This window comes from Polyergus mexicanus, unplaced genomic scaffold (assembly GCF_030449975.1).
Source record: "Polyergus mexicanus isolate NDT 795.1 unplaced genomic scaffold, iyPolMexi1.0 SCAF_4, whole genome shotgun sequence".
NCBI lineage: Eukaryota > Metazoa > Arthropoda > Insecta > Hymenoptera > Formicidae > Polyergus > Polyergus mexicanus.
This window is the reverse complement of record NW_027223324.1, coordinates 343,714-365,219: the sequence shown is the minus strand read 5'-3', so window position 1 is coordinate 365,219 and position 21,506 is coordinate 343,714. Positions and strand designations below refer to the sequence as shown.

General features: G+C 36.4%; 1 protein-coding gene across 10 annotated transcripts in view; it reads left to right on the top strand.

The window, feature by feature from the left end:
* Positions 1 to 21,506, top strand: part of By (focal adhesion protein tensin) — a 156,103-nt gene that overhangs the window by 81,068 nt on the left and 53,529 nt on the right. For 7 of the 10 annotated variants that reach the window (XM_070293885.1, XM_070293883.1, XM_070293893.1 and 4 more), the window contains one exon: positions 9,015 to 9,194. In XM_070293885.1, coding sequence (XP_070149986.1) covers positions 9,015 to 9,194 — 180 coding nt within the window. Of the gene's footprint in view, positions 1 to 4,531; positions 5,059 to 9,014; positions 9,195 to 19,663; positions 20,206 to 21,506 lie in introns of those variants that run through there. The other 3 variants (XM_070293889.1, XM_070293888.1, XM_070293891.1) reach the window with 3 other exon arrangements.

The window sequence follows — 21,506 nt, the reverse complement described above, 5'->3', positions numbered from 1 at the left end:
CTGACATTTGAACTAGAAATAATAGATGTCATGCACGGAATAAAGTGCATATATAATATTAATAAGTTTTTTACGAATATTATTACGGATTATTTTTGTAAATGTTTCCAATGAATATTGCATATTATTTTTTAATATATTCAAATAAAAATGCCAAATATATCGCTTACTATATACACGATTACTGTGTTATGACGTAAAGTGCAGAGGGCGATAAAGTTATGCAAATATTTGTGTGGCTGTTATAAGATAAATTGCCTGATATGGTTGAAACTGGCAGAATAAAAAAAAAAGGAATATAATCCGATTATATCCGGCTGGTTATATCGTTCGATAGAATTATGCATTCAGCCATACTTTAATGCTGATGCGTAACAGACGCGTGGGCGGCGGCGATCCTGAATTACTGTTGAGAGATGTTATTATGCTACGAGAAAGTTATTGGTCCATAAAATACGCGTCCCATATTTCAAAGATTAATTACAGAGAAGAATATTTAATATTCCGTTATTTAAAATATTAATTTTTTTTTTACATTTATCAATTTCTAATATTATAGCTATTCTAAAACTCTCGAATGAAAAAAATTTTTATAACGATGAATATTAGCATTACATCCAATGGATGTTTAGTTAAAAATGGCATCAGATATTCTTTAAGGGAACGAATAATATCTTCATATTACAATTATATAAACAAAAAATAAATTATTCAACGCAAAATAAAATTGCAATCTATTGTAATTGTATACTTAATTTTTTAAATAGAATCGAGTGTCGAATTCTCATCTTTAATTATTTCAGATTTCTGAATAGTTGATATGGCTTCTTTATATGACGATGTGTTTCACATAAAAGTATAAAGGCTTCTTTATTCGCGCTTGTTTCGCGCGTGATCATTCCCACGTGTTTCCGCAATACGTAAGTTGATGGCAATGCGTGAGATAATTATTGTTCGCTTATCTTGCGTCATAGACGGCATTTGTTTAATAGAAATAATAGCGACAATAACAATGATGCGCTTTTGATTAGAAAATATTTTTCATTGCGTAATTACAATTGAAATTACATATGATATGGTTTGGAAAATCATTTCATATGGAATATGTCGCTGTATATTGTACTCATTTGATCTTTCTGGACCACTAGAGTCCATCAATTGACCTTCCCGTTACCAATGTCCGTCGATGAAATGTAATACCGCTGGGACAATAACGACCTATATATATATTACTTTCATCCAGACACGTATCGCAAAGCGAATAATCATTCGATTCCATCATTTTTACAAAATAATAAAATACTAACTCCCAACGCACACAAGAAACCGATTTAAAATCATATAATAAAGGAAATTGTAGAGATCTCTTTGAAAATATGAAATATCTATTTTTGAACTTTCAATTTATTATCGAAAAAGCATGCTCAATCAATTGTATTCTATATCCGTTTTCCAATTAATATACTTCCATGAGAGAAACGGCATTATTTCACCGTGCATTATTACATTTTACCGAGATATCTGCGATAATATCATTGTATTAAACCGCTATAGCACTTTGTGAGCCGTCATGTCACGTCGTGTTTCACGATAGAATCGAGAGAGAGACACTCTCATTTAAACATGGCAATACAATATTTCGTTCTCTCGTGAACTGTCATGTTGCGCGTGTTGTCCCGTCGCAATAGCAGAATTTCTCCAATTTATTGTTGGCCCTCTATATATATAATATATATATAAATACCGCGTGCACACACATATCTACTCGTAAAAAGCCGATAGCGCACCGTGAGAACGAGGTGTAGCATCCCTTGGCCGATGTGCTCGCGAAACGTGCACGGCCAGATCGCTTAAAGAGGAGACTTCGTAGCACGAGCACGAAGCTGAACAGACATATAGCTTATATTTCTTTCGCGAACAAACGGCGACAACCGCGCGCACAGCTGGGTTTAGAGCCGACGTGGACGCTGAGGTTTTGCCCGTAGCTCGTAATCTCCCACCAGGACTCGTTTGTTCAGGAAATGGACGATCCTCGCTCGCAATTTTCGATCTAACAAAGAGTGATACACATAGGGTTTATCTTTGTTAGTTGATGTCACGTAAAGACCCCCTTTCTACTTCCTACTGTAAGCTTGTTTTTTTCTTTTCTTTTTTTTTTTATTATTTATTATTATTTTGATCAACGCATCGCTCAAGTTTAATTTTACGATATAAAGAATTATGAATTTTTTTTAAGTAATATTTAAAATTGTAATTCGCGCGATTTTAATTTTAATTTTTTTCAACAATTAAAGCTTCCAATTACTTTTGTTCCTCTTGAACGGCAATTGATTTTTTTACAATCCTGGATTTATGCAGTTTCGCGATTTTATCTTTTTTCCGATGTTATATAGGAATGGAACTTTGCACTCGGCTCTCTATTCCGCGCATTCAAACATTTCAACGCTACATATCGAGAGTATTCGGGATTACAATGTATTCCGTTGGTGAAAAAAAGAAAAGCGTTCCGCGCTGTTAAATCGGAGCTGTACAAATGTCGAGGCCTCGCTGCTAGTGTAATCTCGATCTTGCACGCGAGGTCGTTTATCCTCCCCGAAGCGATGTTGCGGAGGAGAGACGTCCGGTTTCGTTCTCTCCCTTGCGCTGCACTTTAAAGCGCGCTGTCGTCGTTCGAACATCGATAACAGAAAACCCCTCGTTCTCCCTCTTTATCGATATAAATATGTATTAAAGACCACTCTCTGGACGCCCTAGAATTTTAACTCTCCCCTCGATTGTCTAACGAACTGAAATCGATGACAGATAAATGGGGAGGTCGTGTCATCTCAAATGATGAGATCTCCGCGTTGGTGACGGTGACGGATCTTAGATACTAGCCAGATAAACCGCTCGAATAACTTCACGGGACATGTTTACGTCGAAGTAAACGTATCGTCGATTATTACAGTCATCGCGCGCCAGCAATGTTTCAGCTGGAATCAAGTCAAGCGAGATCATCTCGCCAGGCTATCTTCGAATGGCTAGAAGAGTGACATCTTTTCAAGTGTATCAGACGTGCGGTATCATTTACGCGCCACGAAAGATAGGCGGATAGTCGGTTAAAAGCGAGGGATAATCTATCCAGTTATTTCGGCCGTGTTACACTACATTACCTTTAAGGAAGAAGAGACGTAAACGCAATTATAGGACCCAATTACCGTTACGAACGCGAGCAGAGAGAACGCATGGCAAACTTCCACGGGAAGCGGTGACTTTTACCATTATTATTATTATCATCGTCGTCGGCGAATAACTCATAACTCGCATTTGTCTATGTACGGTTGAAGATGTCTATGCGCGGAGTCGAGGAACATTTATTACCCTCCTTGCGACGATCGGAGGGAAATCACTTGAGAACCCGCGGAACTCGTCGACTGAACATTTTCGCATTAACATTAGCTCGCGAGATTAATGGCACGCGGAAATCCTCCGCGGCACGCTGGAAAGAAACCGAGAGATCGTAATCGAGGACCGTGTGTCGTGAGAACATCGCCGGCGTCCTTCCCCATCGTTGTCACCAAGGAACCACATGGACTTTTTACGCGCTCGATATATCGATATCGTTGCAACGATTCGATATCCAGTACGCGCCCGAAATACGATACACGGCGGACGGAAATGCCGGTTGAGAAAAAAGGGCAGTGAGTCCTTAGTAAATACTTCAGCGTGAATATTGAAACTAATTATGTTTCATAGATGACGCGAGCACGAAAATGGCAAACTTTATATATTTTCCGAGTTTAATATTCAAACTCGTTACTTTATGACTAAAGCGGTCTCTTCTTGTTAACTTTTGCACTTTACTTTTCTTTTCTCGATAGCTCAAATAATTTTAAATTAAAAATAATATTGTATATGAGAGAGAAGGAGAAAGAGAAATTACGTCTCAATAATTTATTTCTATTTTTAATAAAAAGAAATAATTTTAATAGCTACTCTTGTCGATTAAATTGCGCAAACTTTTCTGCTGAATGAGAAGTTTTTTATCTGTGAAAGTATTCAAGGTCTTTTTTATTCCGACAAAAAGAAATATTTCAAGCCTCACGTATACACGTGAGACGAATTGATGTCGCTTTTAAAGTTTTTGAAAGATCACGCGGTTTATCGACGAAGTCACGCGAATTCGAGGCGTGGATTTGTACATCGGAGTCTGAACGCGAAGAAAATATTGCCATAGGTATACCGAATGGGCTAATAAATCTCTGTACTGAATACTATCGCGCAAATGGTATTACCACCTTTTCAATGTATGGTCTGCAACCAGTAATTACGGAGATATATCGTGTACGAATTATCTAATTAAAAATCGTTGCTTTATATATATTTTCTAAAGAGTCTTCAGCTCGTTGACTAATTAATAAATATAGTACAATATAAAAATATTGATGAAAAATATCAAATTATATCCAACAATAAGATATATTTAATAAAATAATATTAATATATATTATTCATATAATAATAATTTGTCCATACAATTCTTTAATCGCAGTAAAAATTACTAATTTTTAACGAAGAATAGAATACCGATAAAACCTGGAATCGGAAGCGACGTATTGTGTGCCAGTGTAATTTCGTATGAATTGTTTCGGACATGTGCTTCAAAGCGGAAGAATCGGATGGAGATTGAGCGGCGATGATGAACGATGGACCGACGTGATCGGCTGTGGCGACAGAGTTTCCGACGACGAAGAGTGCAAAACCGGCCGCGTTTATTATCGCACGACCTTCTCTCGCACTTTGCCGCGCGTCATCGACTATTTATGCGTCTAAGAAAGAGCGACGTGTTTCGAGAGCAACCGCAGAAACGAGAAGGAACAGACTCGGCTCGTGACATTTGAAGAAGCGTAGGGGAAACGGGGTTCCTCTCCTCTCCCATCTCACCCTTCTCCACGACTCTTCGTCTTGTCCAGTCTCTTCCGCGAGATAAAGAGACGTCGGGGAAGTTCGACCGCCAAGAATGCCCGCGGGATGAAGGCCAAGGTATCTCGGAAAGAACTGGACGACCTCTTCGACGAGGTACGCGGTAAGATCGCTCGATACGAGATACGCCGCGGCATATCAAAGTCCCGAAGGGACTTGAATTCGGACTGCGGCCGTTTTCCTCGCTTCCTCTTTAACGCGCCCCTCGATTTTTGCGATCGCGCGATTAGTCCTCGCGCGCCTCGGCATCACCGCTCGAAGATACGAGTCCGATTGGCATGCCAACAACTCGCCGGCACGTCAAGCGTGTTTAATTTTAATGACGCGGGAATAACGCGTCATGACGTGGCTCTTGAAAAAGAATCATGCTAGCTTCTCTTCTCGATATAATAAATGTTTTTATACACTTACGTTTTTATTTGAATATCTCTCGATCATTTTTTTTTATAATGAATAATTTTAATTAAAAATATTTAGTTAATTTTTCCTTATCAAAATCACATTCCATTAAAATGTCATTCCAAATTACCAATGATGAGACATTAAATGAGCCGTAGACACATTTTTAAAATGGCAGCATTTCTTTCGACGCGTAACTCGAGAAGCGCGTATTGTAAGACATGAAATATGACAATAAGATTCATCATGATCCCGTCTCTGACATCGCAAAATTTCATTTCAAATTACAGAGAGATTTCCAGAACTTCCAATGTGCAGCCGCAAAACCTCAGACAGAAACTCGTCTCTCACAATTGTCGGACTTACATTACGCGTTCTCGATATATATATATATATATATATATATATATATGTATATCGTATGTCGCGCGAAACTCGCACACGCTCCGATAAACCCTGGAAAAATTTCGCGAAGCGAGTGAATCCGCGGGGGAGAATAATATCGCGCACGCGAGTAAGATGACATCGTGACTCGCAGCGAACCCTTACGCGGGTAATAAGAAGAAATAAAAAGCTAAACTACGTCGCTGCATTACCGCGATGCAATCAATTTCCGCCGCGTGCTCGAGTCGACCGCAACGTGTTCGCGCTGGGATTACACGATAGATAACGGTCGATCTTATCGAATGATCGGATAGACTTTAACAGAGTAGAAAGAAAAAAGTACGATCTATGCTGATAACGGGAGATCTTTTCCTAACGACAGCGATGCACAAATGATTGTTGTTATAAATGTTATTATTGTAAAAATGATGCTGTAAATTAAATTTCGAGAAATAGTCATACTTCGATAATGATTAAATTTGTGATACGTTTATACAAAAAAAAAAAAAAAATAAATAAATTTATTACATTTAAAAATTTTTCAGTAAATTTATTTACTTCAAATTATACATTTATAAATTATGTAATATACTATTTTATTTTAGATTCCGTGGATTATTGTGAAGATATGTAGATTCAATAATGCTTTGAAAGTTATTTTCTTCGGAGCTGATCTTTTTTATTATAAAAAAGCAACAAAATATCTTTAAAATAAAACTATAACTAATTGGTTTTATAAATACTAAATTACACGTGCAGATCGAAGAGTTTTTATTAATATAAAGTATGAATCTAACTGATTTTATTATATAATATAAACAAGAATTCCGTTTCGTTCAAACGTCAGTACAAACAGTACAAGCGTACAAACTATACGCTTCATTACAAATAACAGAGTTAAAAGAGTTTTGTTTCGCAACATTACGTTTTATCCGCTGTAAATCGTGATTTAATTAAAACGCTGTTTAAACCGCGCCTTTGTTTATGACGAACACGATCGCAGCTCGCACGCGTCCCGCTGCACCGTATCCAGTAGTCCGACCTCCGCGTTAGATCGCCACGTGAATGCCACGGACATATCTGACGATCTCGATCGTGTTGGATCACTCTCGAACGCAGCATCGTGAAAAACGGAGGCTAAATTACTGCGGCCCGTTAGTTTCGATCGCGGAACGTTTATGTCGTACGATCGGCATGGCAAACACACACATACACACACACGAATGCATTATTCGATCTCACACACCTCACCTATGTCGAGATTTTGTCCGGAAGGCATACCGGATGACATATAACAAATTTGCTCATCGATTTGATTATATTTCGTATATTAATTTCTTGTAGAGATAGTTATATATATTACAAACTCCTTACATATTTTTTCTACACATAAAAGATAATGTTGATTATTAACATAATATTATATATGATCAATTAAATTCATATTTAATCTTTACTTTCTTCCGCGGCACATTAAATTCTTGAGAGACTGATATTAGAAATTATAAATGTGCAAAACATCTGTGTATCAATTTTACTTATAAATATATCCATATTACTATAATATTAATTATATGACATATATAATATTAATGACATTCAATAATTTTTTAAATATTTAATCGACTATGATGGACAATATTGCGGCGAAAAATTGAGCGCTTCTAAAATGCAAAGAGAGAATTTCCAAGCCACCATATACGCGATTATACAAACACCAACTGTTTTACCAATCCATTCCGCGAGTGTCACTTTGACTGACACGTGCACGCGGCCGCAGATTTAATACCGCGCGATGCGCTCGCGCGGCAAGAAAAACACCCGAAAAATGCGTCCTTTAATCGCGGCGTGCAATCTTGCGGGAGATTACACGGCGTGACGTGAGATATTATTATATACAATGCGGCAGCGATTGCGAAGGGAACGCCGTGGCGGATGTAAATTAGCCTCATTCCTCGCGAAATTAATTCCGAGGCCGTGGCAATTGAACGCCGCCGATTTGACACGGGTGAAAAATTTTAGATTGACTGCCCCCCCCCCCCCGGCGCTCGAACGAGCTTCGCTGTTTTTGAGCCTCGAAAAGGCAGCTTCAAGGAGCGATGAGCGATCGGCAGACACGGTCCACGATTCGGAATACGCTCGCTCGAGAGATTCTGCTTATACGGCCTCTATTATAAGCCACTGATGCTAATTGCTATTACAGCGAAGCGTTGCATAAGTGCAATTATCGCACCGAGCGATGCCGTTCTCGGAGGATTGCACATTGAGCATGCGATCTTTTATAGTTCGGCTACGTGGGGTCTACGAACTCCTACACCAGCGGTTCGTTGGTATCATCTTAACGAACACTATAGAATTATTAATTGCGCCGGATATATGTCATGATAAATGATTGACACATATATTCTCTCACAAGTTAAATAATAACACGATATGTATAAATAGAATAGACTAATGGTTGTATGGCATAAAAAAGGAGAACATTAATTATCTTTTCAGCAATTATTTAATTAACAATAGATTTCTATTTGGTGTACTTGGTTCAACTTTGATTTCAAGCTTCCATATGGTCAGCTTACTTGCAACTAAACTGATATATCAAGTGATATTATTACACTCGTGGGATGGTGTGAAAGTAGATGAGATAATGACTGACGGTATTTTAGGCTAAATCAAAATTTAACAAGGAATACGCCCTTATTTACAGCAATCGTATAGGTTGGCTCGCTCTAATTCTAATTAGACTTGTCGGATCAGTGGAGCGAAGCGATCGATCTCGATACAATTGTCTAGAAAGAAATATCCGAGATTAATCGAACTATGTCATCGGTTGATGTGACATATTTGCGGATGTAAACGATATGTACGATCTACTTCTTCAAGGATACAAGTGTTCAGTAGCACACTCGCGACAATGTACACGTATTAATTTTTATACAATGACACGCGCGTTTAGAAAACGTTGTATTTGTATTTTGATAGAATGAAACAGCGCAACGAGTATATTTCAATTAAAAAAGCCATTTAATTATTTTTTTAATACTTGAAATTATTATTTAAAGAGGAATGTGTATGTATATATATATATATATATATATATATATATATATATATGTATACGTGTTTCAAATATTATTATTTAATATTACAAAAATGACGTTTTTATTGCTTTAATCTGAGAATTAAGTGACTGGCGCTCCTAATTACATTTTATGTTAAAACTATTTGGATTTTATTTCTAATAAGAAATTATGCGCTTTTTGTTTTAGGGCGCGCGGTTCCGAGACACCTCGCAGCAAATTCATAAACAATGGCAAGCCGATCCAGCGAGGGCATTTCCGACCGTCGGCAGTGTCTCCACAAATTCGCCCTCTCCAGCATCAGGAGAACTCTCCACGCCAAATTCGACTCCTAGCCCTAGCCCTAGTCCGACTAATCAGCAAGTCACGGTGAGTAGCTATTGTTAATCAAATTAAGTTACACGCGATACAGTCTCGAAGCTGTTGTAATTTAATTTTAAATTTGCTATTATATAACTTACAATAATTTAATTTAAAAGAGGAAAGAATGACATATTTCTTCCTAATAATGCGATGCACATTTATTTTTTCTTGACTGTTAGAGAACAGAAGTTAATTTAATATTTTTGGCTTGTATTATTAAAAATTGTTCATTGATTAATAGTGGCATTTTTATTGTATTGAATTTACGCAATTATTATCACAAAAGGTAATTTACGTGATCTCGTTCTATGTTCCACGAAGAATAAATTTCTTTTTCGGTACAGAAATCGTTTGTGTTACGGCGTCGTACAAAATGTTGAGCTGTTTGTTGCGCAGACGGCGAGATCTAGACCGGCGACATTTTCCTCGAAAGGCCAATAAAGTTTTTATCTTGCTCGTATGCGATATGCGAGGAGAAGCGCCGATATATCTTTTCGTGGAGCAAATCCCGCACTGAGAGAGCTCAGACTTGAAATTCTCCGGGGTATATCAACCACCATTTGAGATTTCGTCGTCCATGTAGGTCAGGGGTTGAGGCATCGTCGAGTTCTCGCAGAGCGCCAATACAGACGTGCATGTACGCGAGCACGTTCACGTGCATCGTGCATGCATTCAATGTCACAAACGATTTCTGCATCGATTTCGGCCGCCTATAATACGCGAGAATGGCATCTGAAATATTTTCGATTACAAATATGCGTTTTCGTAAAAGAAACTGCTTTTGCTTTGACATAACGATTTTCCCAAAGTATACTCGCTTAATGTTTTCCGCGAAATATATTTATTTTGCGAATTTTACGAATTTCCATAGCTTTCAAATGCAAAATTAATACGCGTCGACGAATGCAAATTGAATATTTTATTCTAAGGCAATAGTCGAAAAAGCTCGAGTCACTTACGATCTTTTCGAAAAACGAATCTTAAAACTCTAGGTGTATCGAATTTTTGCCCTTTTAATACATCATGCTTCAACTCTACGTCATGACAGCGATATTTGCATTACTAAAGAAAACATATATATGTATATGTGTGTGTGTACGTGTGTGCGAAGGCGCATACAAACTTACGCACAGCATTATTCCCGCGAGACTATCGGTATACAAGCCATACATCCAATTGAACCGGTCGAGCAGTCGAGGAGGGTGGTCACCCCCAATTGTACTCGCGCTGGTATCGCGCTGCAGGGTCCGATTCTGGGTCACCGTGGCTTAATTTGAAACTATCGGGCTTATATATACGCAGCCACCGCGACGTACTCGTTATGCAAAACTCGCGTACGAATTGAATTCCTCCTGGCGACACGAGTTTGTCTTTTATGGAATTAATTCTCACCCGGCAAGAGAATGTTTGACGTGACGTTCGGGGATTAAGGTCGCCCCGGTTCGCGCGACTGGCAGATGAAGATCTCTTCCTGGTTGTGCTATTGTAGAGAAACAGGCCGAGATAGTGAATACGTAATTGCGAAATTAGCGCCGCCATTTATTACGGGGAGATGGGATTAGAATTTATATTTCCGGTACATGATTTCTGTTTTTCTGAGACTTCTGAGATTCTGCATTTGCATCGTGGATATATTCGTCACGAGGATAAAACAAAGATAAAAATGTATGACGAAAAACTGCTAATGAAGAGTGAAGCGCACATGTATCGCAATTACAGGCTCGTATAAAATTAAACAATGCCTGTTATAAATATGGCTGTTATTTGTGTCGGAAAATTTTTAACGATTCTACTTGATAAGATTCTCTCACTCATCGTAACTTTAATTGAAACAACCGCATCGATTGCTAAATAATCCTTACATTTCTTATAATACCGCAAATGAAACAGCAACCGCAAACAATGCATCGTAGCAATTTATGACGGCCTATTAACGTAGTCGCAATTGCGGTGATACCGCACGTAACTATGCACACATGTTTACATCGTCGTCATGCTTGGAGACACAACAGAACGTGGAAAAATAACGAGATGACCGTCGCTTGAATGATAAATCATAATTCCCAGAATCTCATTTTTGCAAATTTTCATTTCGACAGATAAAGTTATTGCGTCACACATGTGTCGCGATATCTTAAATTAATCTTGTTTTTACTCGTTCGATCCCATCGCGAGTTTATCTTCGGCAAAAGGTTATTTCTGATACACCGATCAAATCGGTACGGTGACATCAACGATTTGTGCATTACCCAGAAAACCGCGATGATCCCATATTTTATATGACCTAATTACGTAATTATGATGATCATGGATCACACGCTATCGCGGTGTCAGCAGACTTCAAGTGGATATAATTATTTTGCAGCGTGTTATGATATATCACAGCTCTCTGATAAGGACAAGAAATATTTTTAATTCCTCAACAAGAATATTTATTATAAATAACAAGGAATGTCCAAGCATAAAATAAAATTTTTTCTTAAATTTTTAATAAAAATGACGAAAAATTTTGAAATATTGATAACTTTTTGGTATTTAATATTTGATATTCTAAATTCGAATATTATTTTTGGATTATTCCAGAAATACTAAGAAATTTTTTTTAATTCTCGAATAATACGATTATTTGCTCACGCAAATATTTTATCATATTTCAACGTAATATTAATATATTTCAAGATTGAAATTTTCATTTACGTCATTAGGACATGTGACATATGATCAAATTTTGCAGCGTAAATTAACGAGCCCAGCTCAATTGCGCGTGCGATTGTAGTCTGACATCGTTAACATGTTAGCATCGATTAAAAGCACGAGCATCGATGTCGACCTCTTCGGCAAATTCCTCGTTTATGTGATAGAGACCAGAGACGAAAAATGATTTTTTTGTAAAAAAAAAACCGCTTTTTTTAACAGACAAAACATTAAATAAAGCAATCTTTTAACAATAATGATAATGATTTATAATATCGTAATACGATACGCAGTTATACAGACAATAATAATAATTTGTGCTAAGATCTGGGGCATGGAAAGCGAGGGCACGTAAATTCAGTCGCGAAAGTAAAAACAGATTTTATTAATGAACGTAATGCTCAATTAGATGAAGGTTATTTGATAACGTAACGCTTTTTCATGAGACCCAACTACTACCGCGATTACTGTTATTACCGCTATAATTGATGTCGCCATATCATTACGTTAAGCGGATATGTGGTATTTACATATAGCCAACACCAATTAGCAAAGTTGCTTATTGCCACATTACATTTATTGAGCATCGTATAACTTCGTTAGCACTGTACTCTGTTATATCGAGCTCTCTTCTCATTTATTAAAGCTTTATTATTTCTCGCTTCAAACTGGAGTCGTTAAAGTAACGAAACATACAGACAGTGCATTCTTTTCCAAAGCAATGCAATTATCCTAAACTTAAACTTAACAACCGAGAGATTCTGATTATATGTATATTCCACCGCATGGAAACGCGCGAGTGTATTATCTCTCGCGTACGGCTACTATAAATAGCATTGCCATATATCCCATGTATACGTAATTTACCAGACGTCATAATCACGGGCGGGTAATGATTACACCGAGGCTGATAGCGCGAGTCGCCCCTCGTTGAAAGCCAGAGACCAGACCCCTCGACCAGATTACTCGCGATATGCAAAGAGAAGTCACTAACCCGCTCGCAAATGAGCCGCCTTAGGTGAGACTCCGTGCCGGTCGTTCGGTCATCGTAGGACTTCCATAACGACGACGACTACGACGACAACGATGACGGCGATGTCGTACATGAATATACATATAACAAATTGATAATTAATCCGCGATGTTTTTTACCGGCACGGAGATATCCACCGCAGTGAGTCAATTAGTGCCGCCGGAGGAGGCGTGGGTCAAGAAACGGTGAACACACATCTTCCGATAATTAACGTCTCAATCGGATATCTGATTGCAATTACTAGCGCCGAATAAGCCGCGTCGCGTTCGTATCGGCACGATGTAAAGCCGCGATAACTACAACGAGCGCTCGTGCCGAGCTCGTAAAAGAGTCGCCGTCTCTCGCCGGAATAATGGAGCGACGTTTGAACGCGGCCGGAGCTGGGAGCCTGGCTCGTGGTCGGCTCGTTCGCGACCGGCGTCGATTTTTACCACCGGATATTTGAATTCGCCGTTGTAGTGAGTTATATCTTTTAACACCGCCGGAAGTTATTTCGCGTCGCAGAAATATATGAGGAGAATAAAATTTCCACGAGAGAAATTGTAAAACCTTTGAAAAACCTCCGCGAAATTGGATCGTAATCATTCAATATGCTATAATCAAAATATTAATATTGAAGTTATTTATATTACGAAAGCGTAATACAAAAGTACGTAAATCTCTGTCTTATTCATATATATATATATTTCGCTATCATAATAATTTAATACAAATACACAAGAGGAAAATAACGATGAAATAACTCGAGTCAATAATTTCTTCTCTTCAACGATGCGAATATTAAATTTCTTGGCGATTGATCTCGCTTCTTACACATAGCCCGATAATAATAAAAAATTTCCAGCCGCTTTAACTAAAGTTTTATTAAGGCCACTCTCGCCTTTCGTACTCGCTCCTTACGGCACGTACCCGCCAAAAGGATTTAAGGTTAAGAGGGTCGGCTGTTTAAGAGAACAGAAAAAATACACCGGATCCTTGAGAATCCTGCAGCTGCCAGTCATCATTGGCGCAAGAAAGTGTACGCGTGTTCCACGTCTAACCGTTTCGACGAACGGTCGGGAAATAAGATCGTGCAGGTCGTTAGAGCGTTGACAGGATACAACGCAGTCCGTAATGACGTAGCTGGATACGCAATTGCACGTTATCTTACGCGTTTTTGATGATTTTTGCTATCTGCATTTTCTGTTTACCGTGACACGGCAATTTTTACAGTTTGCGTGCAAAAATATTGCATGGTATGCATATCACGTTTTACATATTCATGTTTATTCGTATCACCAATTTGCATAACAAACAATAAAATGTATATGATACGGTATCTCTAAATAGAAAGTAAGAGATTTTATTTTTTGTTCATGTAAATAATTTAGAAATTATTCTAAATATGTATATATATTGTCTTTATAATTTTTACAGATTATGAAATGTGTGTGTGATATGAGAATACTAGGAATTAATATTTTTTTGTTTTTCAAATTTTATTTAACTTTTGAATTTGCAAGATCTTTCATCAATTTTCTTGCATTTAAATAGAATCAATATATTGCAAATCTTAATAAAATCAGCATAATTTTTCCGTCACTTAAGCGTTCAGAGATGCTTTTGTCCTCTTTTATTGGCAATTTTTTTCAAAACTTTCAAAACTAACATTTTCCAACGTAATATAATTTTACTTAAGAGATTGCAATGACCTAAATTTCTCGAAAATATGGTAAAGATATGTATAGATATATTCCTGTGTAATATTTTATATATAAGTTTTATACAATAATTTATTCTCGGCGTTTATAAACTAACGAGATAAATTCGTACGAACATTCATTACTAAATCGCTAAGCAATAATTCGTTTGGATTCGATAACGGGTAAATATGAAACGGATGAATTATCATTTATTGTAACAGATGCACACATATTTATGGATATTTTCGAATTATGCGAGATGTATAATTTGTTTGATTATCGCGCAGTTATAATTTTATTAAGAGAGAACAATTACACAATTTTGTGAATATTGTTTTTAACTATCTACAAAAAATAACAATAAGAATAAATTATTATCTCATTTAAAAAAGATTAATATAGAGAATGACGTATTTTTATATTTAATATTTCATTATATATTTACATATGGAATTCTTAAATTAAAATAACCGCTTTATTTTTGTAAAATATTGCAAAAGTAACTCGGCAAATTGCCAATGTTTTACAAACTTTCTTATTTTCCTTTCGAGAGAGCAATCCTGGCCGACGACACGCGTCCTGAACATCTGCCATGCATGCGTTTAACGTTACCGATTTATTTACGGTAACTCGGATGGGGTAACATCGTGTCTCTGGATTGGATCTTCGATAGGACGAAAAGAGAAATATGCATTCTCTCGGTGCAGACACCAGACACGATTTGGTTGGCGCGTGCCGTTTAGCACTTCCGCTTTAAAATTTAAACACGCACACATCGCTGTAAACAATCACTGCGTATATTGGATAATATTATAAACAATAGTGAGAAAAAGACAATTATTTTCAATTTAATCAGTAAATATTGTAAAATAATTCTAACATTAATAATATTTTGTCAATACATTTTCTGACAGTTCTACATTCTTTTTGACATACTTAAAAAACATATCAATTTTTTAGAATGATAAATTGAATAACATGCGCCGAAAATCCGGGAGATCTTAGAAATTCTAATGCGCTTTATCAGTCGTGATTAGAAATTAGAAATGTATCCCGTTGACAGATGCATCAATGACACCGAACGTATTAATTTATTAGTCAAACAAATAAATTTATTAAATCCTAAGGTAAAAAATTACGCAAATTCTGCTGTTAAAATCCAAATCGAAAATGCCAAATCAGCTGTATTTTTTTCCATATCTCGAGGGATAAAAGCAAAAAGAAAAGCATCGAATGTGTGCAACTCTCTCGGCGACACATCGCAGGCATAATGCATTAAAGCGATTTATTCTAGGAGCACACTTGGCTTTCATAGTTTCCAGCAACCACGTATCAGTTTACGCAAAGGGGAGAAAGAAAGAAAGAGAGAAAGTTTCCCCCCGAGTTATGCGCCGTTTATCAAAGTTTGCATTTTTTTCATACGCTGGTAGGAGAACCCATCTCTTCGCCTGGACAATTTATCATTGCTCTATATCGTGCTACTATTTGCTATATATATATATATGCAACTTTGATCACCTCAAACTTTTCTGTCTCTCTCATCTCTTTGCCACTTTTTTCTCTTTATTCAATAACGAATCGTAACTCTTTAATAACCATAGCAATTTTCAACGCTGCTCTTACAATCCATGAGAATGTAGGATAATGGTAGTCGATTGAAGAAAATTCCATGGTTATATGAAAGAATTCTTTCGCGCGAACTAAAATACTTATCGTCTTTCTTTGTAAGAGCTTTCATTGTTATAAAAGAAAGATGGAGAGAATTAATAATAATACTATTAATTAATTCAATATTTTGCTGCCATTGTTACATTGTATTTTACTTTTCTTAATGATAGTCTTTACGAAATTCTTTTCAAAATTATTATATTAATATATATGTTCGAGTTTATTCGATTAATTTGTATTATGACATAATTCTCTTTCTATAAGTTTGAAAGAGAACTCATCGGGAGTTATAGTGCGTTTCCGATTTCTTTGCCATCTTCCTTCATCTATTCTCGCCTCGTCTTTTACCGATTGCCCGATATCCGGATAGCGATTCGATGCGCCGAAGGGATGGCGCGCCAGCTCTAAGTGCATCGAAATTTATGAACTGTCTTGCTGCAGCCGGGTCTGCCGAGGAGCCTTCGATGCCGTTGAAGGATTAATGTCCCGCTTCTCGCCCGGATTTTATGTCGGAAGCATGAAAAATGTTCCGCTCGCTTTACTCGCCGGTAATACCACCACCACCACCGCCACCACCACCATACTCGCTCCTGTCCGTTTCACGTCTTTCGCGAATATCCCGCCGGTGTACTCTGAAGCGGCGACCTTCGTCACGAGAAAACAGCTTTAATTGGTTTTCCGCGAGCGTGGTGCGTGAACGCGCACCAACACATGCGCGAAATTGCTTTCTCCGCCCGCATTTGCATCCCGAAATTCGATGCGATTTCTCACCCGACGTGTAGCGGCGTCGGATTTAAATTCGCGATACCGACACGCAACAGACAAGCGTCCGTGAGCAACGCTTGTGAATAAATTGTTGGCTAATTAATGATTAAAGAGTCGACGACGAGATTAATGATTCTCGCTGAGTGTCTGGCCGAGATGCTCGCATAATCTCGATTTGGTGGCCCATTGAAAAATCATATAAAAAGATATTTTTTACAATAACTTCAGAGATATCTATACTTATTTATATCTACGTATTAATATTGTGAATGTTATTATCCTACAAGAATGAAGTCATCAAAATGATATAATCATTTAGTAATTTCTCTCTTATGTCATAATATTTTTATAGCACAATTTCTACACATAATTAAAAGAAGATTTAATAGCAAAAAGTATAATTTTATAAAATATAACAAATGCATAAATAAAATCTTTAATTTTGCGGAAAAAATATTTGGTATCTGCTTTTACGCGATTTATTTTGTGTAAACAGCGATCGCTATTTATCAGAGATAACGAAACGCGCTCATTGAATAGTCATGTTATCGTTTTCGTCCACGTATCAATTACGAATTGTATATGAAATTGTACATGAAAATGAGAGAAACAAGAATTTATCACGTATCAGAGTCGCCCATCAACCAGGTAAAAAATGATGCCCCTGACCGGGACAATCTATCAATCGCGAATCTCCGTCAAATGAAAAGATGTCCTGCATGGCTCTTCGAAGTTCCTTGTTCGAAGATCATCGATTTTCATTGCTGCCACAATGCCGCGAGAATTTCTCTTATGCAAGACTTTTGTATAATGTATATCGCGTGTTATTGCCAAAAAATTACAACATATTTTTGTTTCTCTTTAGACATTTCTAAATTATATTATTATTAATTAAATATTCTCGTTTTGATTAGTATAAGCAAAAAATTATATTGTAGTAAAATTCTTGAAATATATAAAAGATAGCAAACAAGAAATTTGGATGCGATATATATTTAAACGATGTTTTGATTTTTTGGCCGAGAGCTCTGAAAAATAAAAATTTACCAATATGTAATTTACCAGCGGCTACGGCTGAGATTGAGTTCTATTAATACAGTGTGCGAAATGGCTCGGAACCGTTGTTATTGTTCTGACGTCGGCGGTTCCTATTTCCTGTACTTGTGCGGAAATCACTAATATTAGACGATGAAACATAAGACCGGTGCTTAGCTCAATACATTTTTTTCTACGTACGTAACATCGCATTTTTGTTTTGATATAAAAAAAATTAACGAAAGTGAAAAGAGTTATCATAGATCAACCTAAACTAAATATTTATTTGCGTTTAATATAATATTGTTAAAATAATGAGAAATTTATTTTATAATTAAATTTGAAGATATAGTTTCATAATATGTATATCATGCTTGCTACGTATTTTTTATTGAAAGTTATAATTGACTGCGAAATAATTAAACTCTTCTGTAAAAAATCATTAATCTCGCGTTATCAAATAATCAAGTAATTGACGATGGGAGTTGATGATGAAAGTGAAACTGATATATTTTCGTAAATTAAAGAACATGGCCAATTGCGTTCGATTAGAATGCGATCGTAGATCAAGAATGACGATGACATGACGGTATCGAGAAGGCACGCGGATCGAGACAAATGATCTGTCTCGTAAAACCAGTTTAAGCGATAAAACTGAAGGAGAGACTTGGATCGAAAATATATCGATTATCGTTCGAGATATAGCAAAATACAGGGGAATAATAATTTAAAGCCATCGTCTATATAATCGTAAAATAAATCGTTATACGTCGCAATCTGGCTGGAATAAGATTGATCGGTCTTCCAATAAGTATAATGAAATTGAATTTAATAAACACTATTATAAGGACAGCTTTAGCAAATTAAAATGAAAAAACGACACGAAAAATCTCTTAACGAGATTACACTGTAATAAAGTATAATGACAAATTAATTAGTTTCTTATCTCTCTTTTCTATCGCCATTCGGATTTTGCATCGAATTGTTTACTTGCCAAAGAAAGAAGAAAAAGATAAAAACGTAATATTTATGTATCTATTTGTCTTCAATCTATATGCATGAGCATCGTAAAATGTCGCAAGAAATACAGGTTTTCCAATTTCTCTCTACTTTCTACAGGAATATAAAATTTCAAATTATAATCCAATTTCAATAAAATTCAATAAAATTGCATCCATGACTATTTCGAAAAATTTATGACATTTATACAGTTTGAAATGATGTACCACTTAAATTCGTGCCTCTCAGCAAGCTGTCGATTTAATTCCTATGTCAAAAATTTCATCCCAAAAATTTCGCTTCTCTCGCGCGATTCCCGGATGCAAATATATGTACGCGGTATATAGCATATTGCTAAAAGACGCGAGCTGTCAGAGCATCGGCGGCGATAATTGAAAAAGCCGGGAACTGTCAAACGAGGATGCTGATGGAGCACGCGGTGGAAGGCAACGACGGCGAGGAACACGCGCGCAAGACGCAATCAAGCCCGGGGCATCACGCATGCGTGTTTCGTACGCTTGAGAACGCTATCGTTATCCATACATGCTCCGAAATGCGGGAGCTCCCCATTTGTGCTTTGTCGGCTTTTGCCGTCGAACGTGCCGCGTCTTTTCGAACCGTCTTGTCGCTACCGCTCGAAAAAGTCGTTCCTCAAATTTCCTTTTCGAGGATTTTTCACCGTTGTTGCAAACTGTTTAAAAACTTTCTGAATCTAATGCAAAATTTTAAAACAATAATAATGATTTAGCAACGATCATATGTGAAAAATGCTTTGTTTTATTTAATTAATGAATTAATCAATTCTGAGATGCGGTGCGAGTTGAAAGGATAAAATTAGGGTAGATTGTCGGTGACGCCGGGAAATGACACTTGGTCGACGGTCGTGGGATATCGATATAGCGCGTGTGGAGAACTTTTGGGGTGTCTGGAAAACTATCGATGGATCGTTGATGGAAAAAAGTGCATGGTGGATCGGTCAGATGTAGGCGTTAAGCCATGAGGTCGTTGTGCTTAATGCGGAGATAGTCAGCAGCCGATACAGTTGTTTTCTTTTTCGTGAGGCTGACAGCCGGCCGACAACATGCTGTCGACAGTTCAGTGTCACGGCGATGTACATCGGAATTATCACGTCGCTTACACGGTGAGTTTTCAAAGCCGATGATTTCAAAAGCGAGATCGTTCCATGTTCTTCGAACGATTTATTTTGAGAGCCGATAATCTCTCGATGACAGTAAGATTGGATTAATAATATCTTGCAATGCAAGATAATTATTGATTTAACAATAGCACGAGTTTTGTAGCAAATGAACCTACGGATTATATATTATGTAATCGAGAATTATTAAAATAAAAATTGATGTAGTATTTCTATTAGAAAAATATTTTAAATATTTAGATTTAAATGTAGATTTTATTTTTATAAAAAAATACATGTCTTGAAATATTTGTAGCAGTTGTGTGAAATATCATTATATATTATATAATCCATTTAATACGCACACACACATTTAGAGAATAAATATATTTTACGGCAAATAATATGAAAAAATAAAGAATAGCAGGTTAAAGTATCATGGCTATAAAAATACATGAGCAAATGATTAACGTAATCGCAGATATAATTCGTAATTGAGCAAAATATTTAAAGTGGTAATGGCAACGAAGTAAGGCAATACACTACAATGTAAGCTATTCTGGGAAGTTCCTACATTGTGCAATACATTTAAAATAGAAATCGCTTCGAAAATTTATGATATTCGCTTTTTCTGACAGGATTGCAAAATATCAAGAATGCTACGAATTACTACGTCAAATATATTTTTGTGAACATCGTTACGATTGATAATAATTCTGTTCACCTTTTCCTCACGAAATGCTAATCTGTGCTCACGTATACTTGCCCCATAAAAATTCAGAACGTAACTTACAAGCGAGAGCTTGTAGCGCAGATGTTTCTTTGATATGATTCTTCATGGTTGTCGATGATATTTGGACAAATTATTACCTGCATATATGAGAGTTGTAACAACATCGATAACGTTATGTCTTACTCTTATCATATCGGATTTTTATGACAAGTTTTTAGATTCAAAGTTGATATTTGCTTGGAGGAAAATTGAAAAGCTCGATAATTAAATGTGAAATATTTAGAATTAAGATTAATAAGTTTATGCGAATTTGGAAAATTTTGTTTGTAATTTAATTCAGATTTATTTTAACTAAACTTTATTTCAACGAACCTTATTTAAAGAGAAATTATCAAAATAATGAATAATAATTTTCCGTCAATGTTTAATTAAGGAAAAGTGCTTAATATTTGTAAAATTTTATATTAAAATAGAATATAATTGATTGAGATATTTTATTTAAGAAATAGTTTAATTTTGGTAAACACGAAGACGAGACATGATGATATAAAAATACATTTCTTCTTTATCGCTG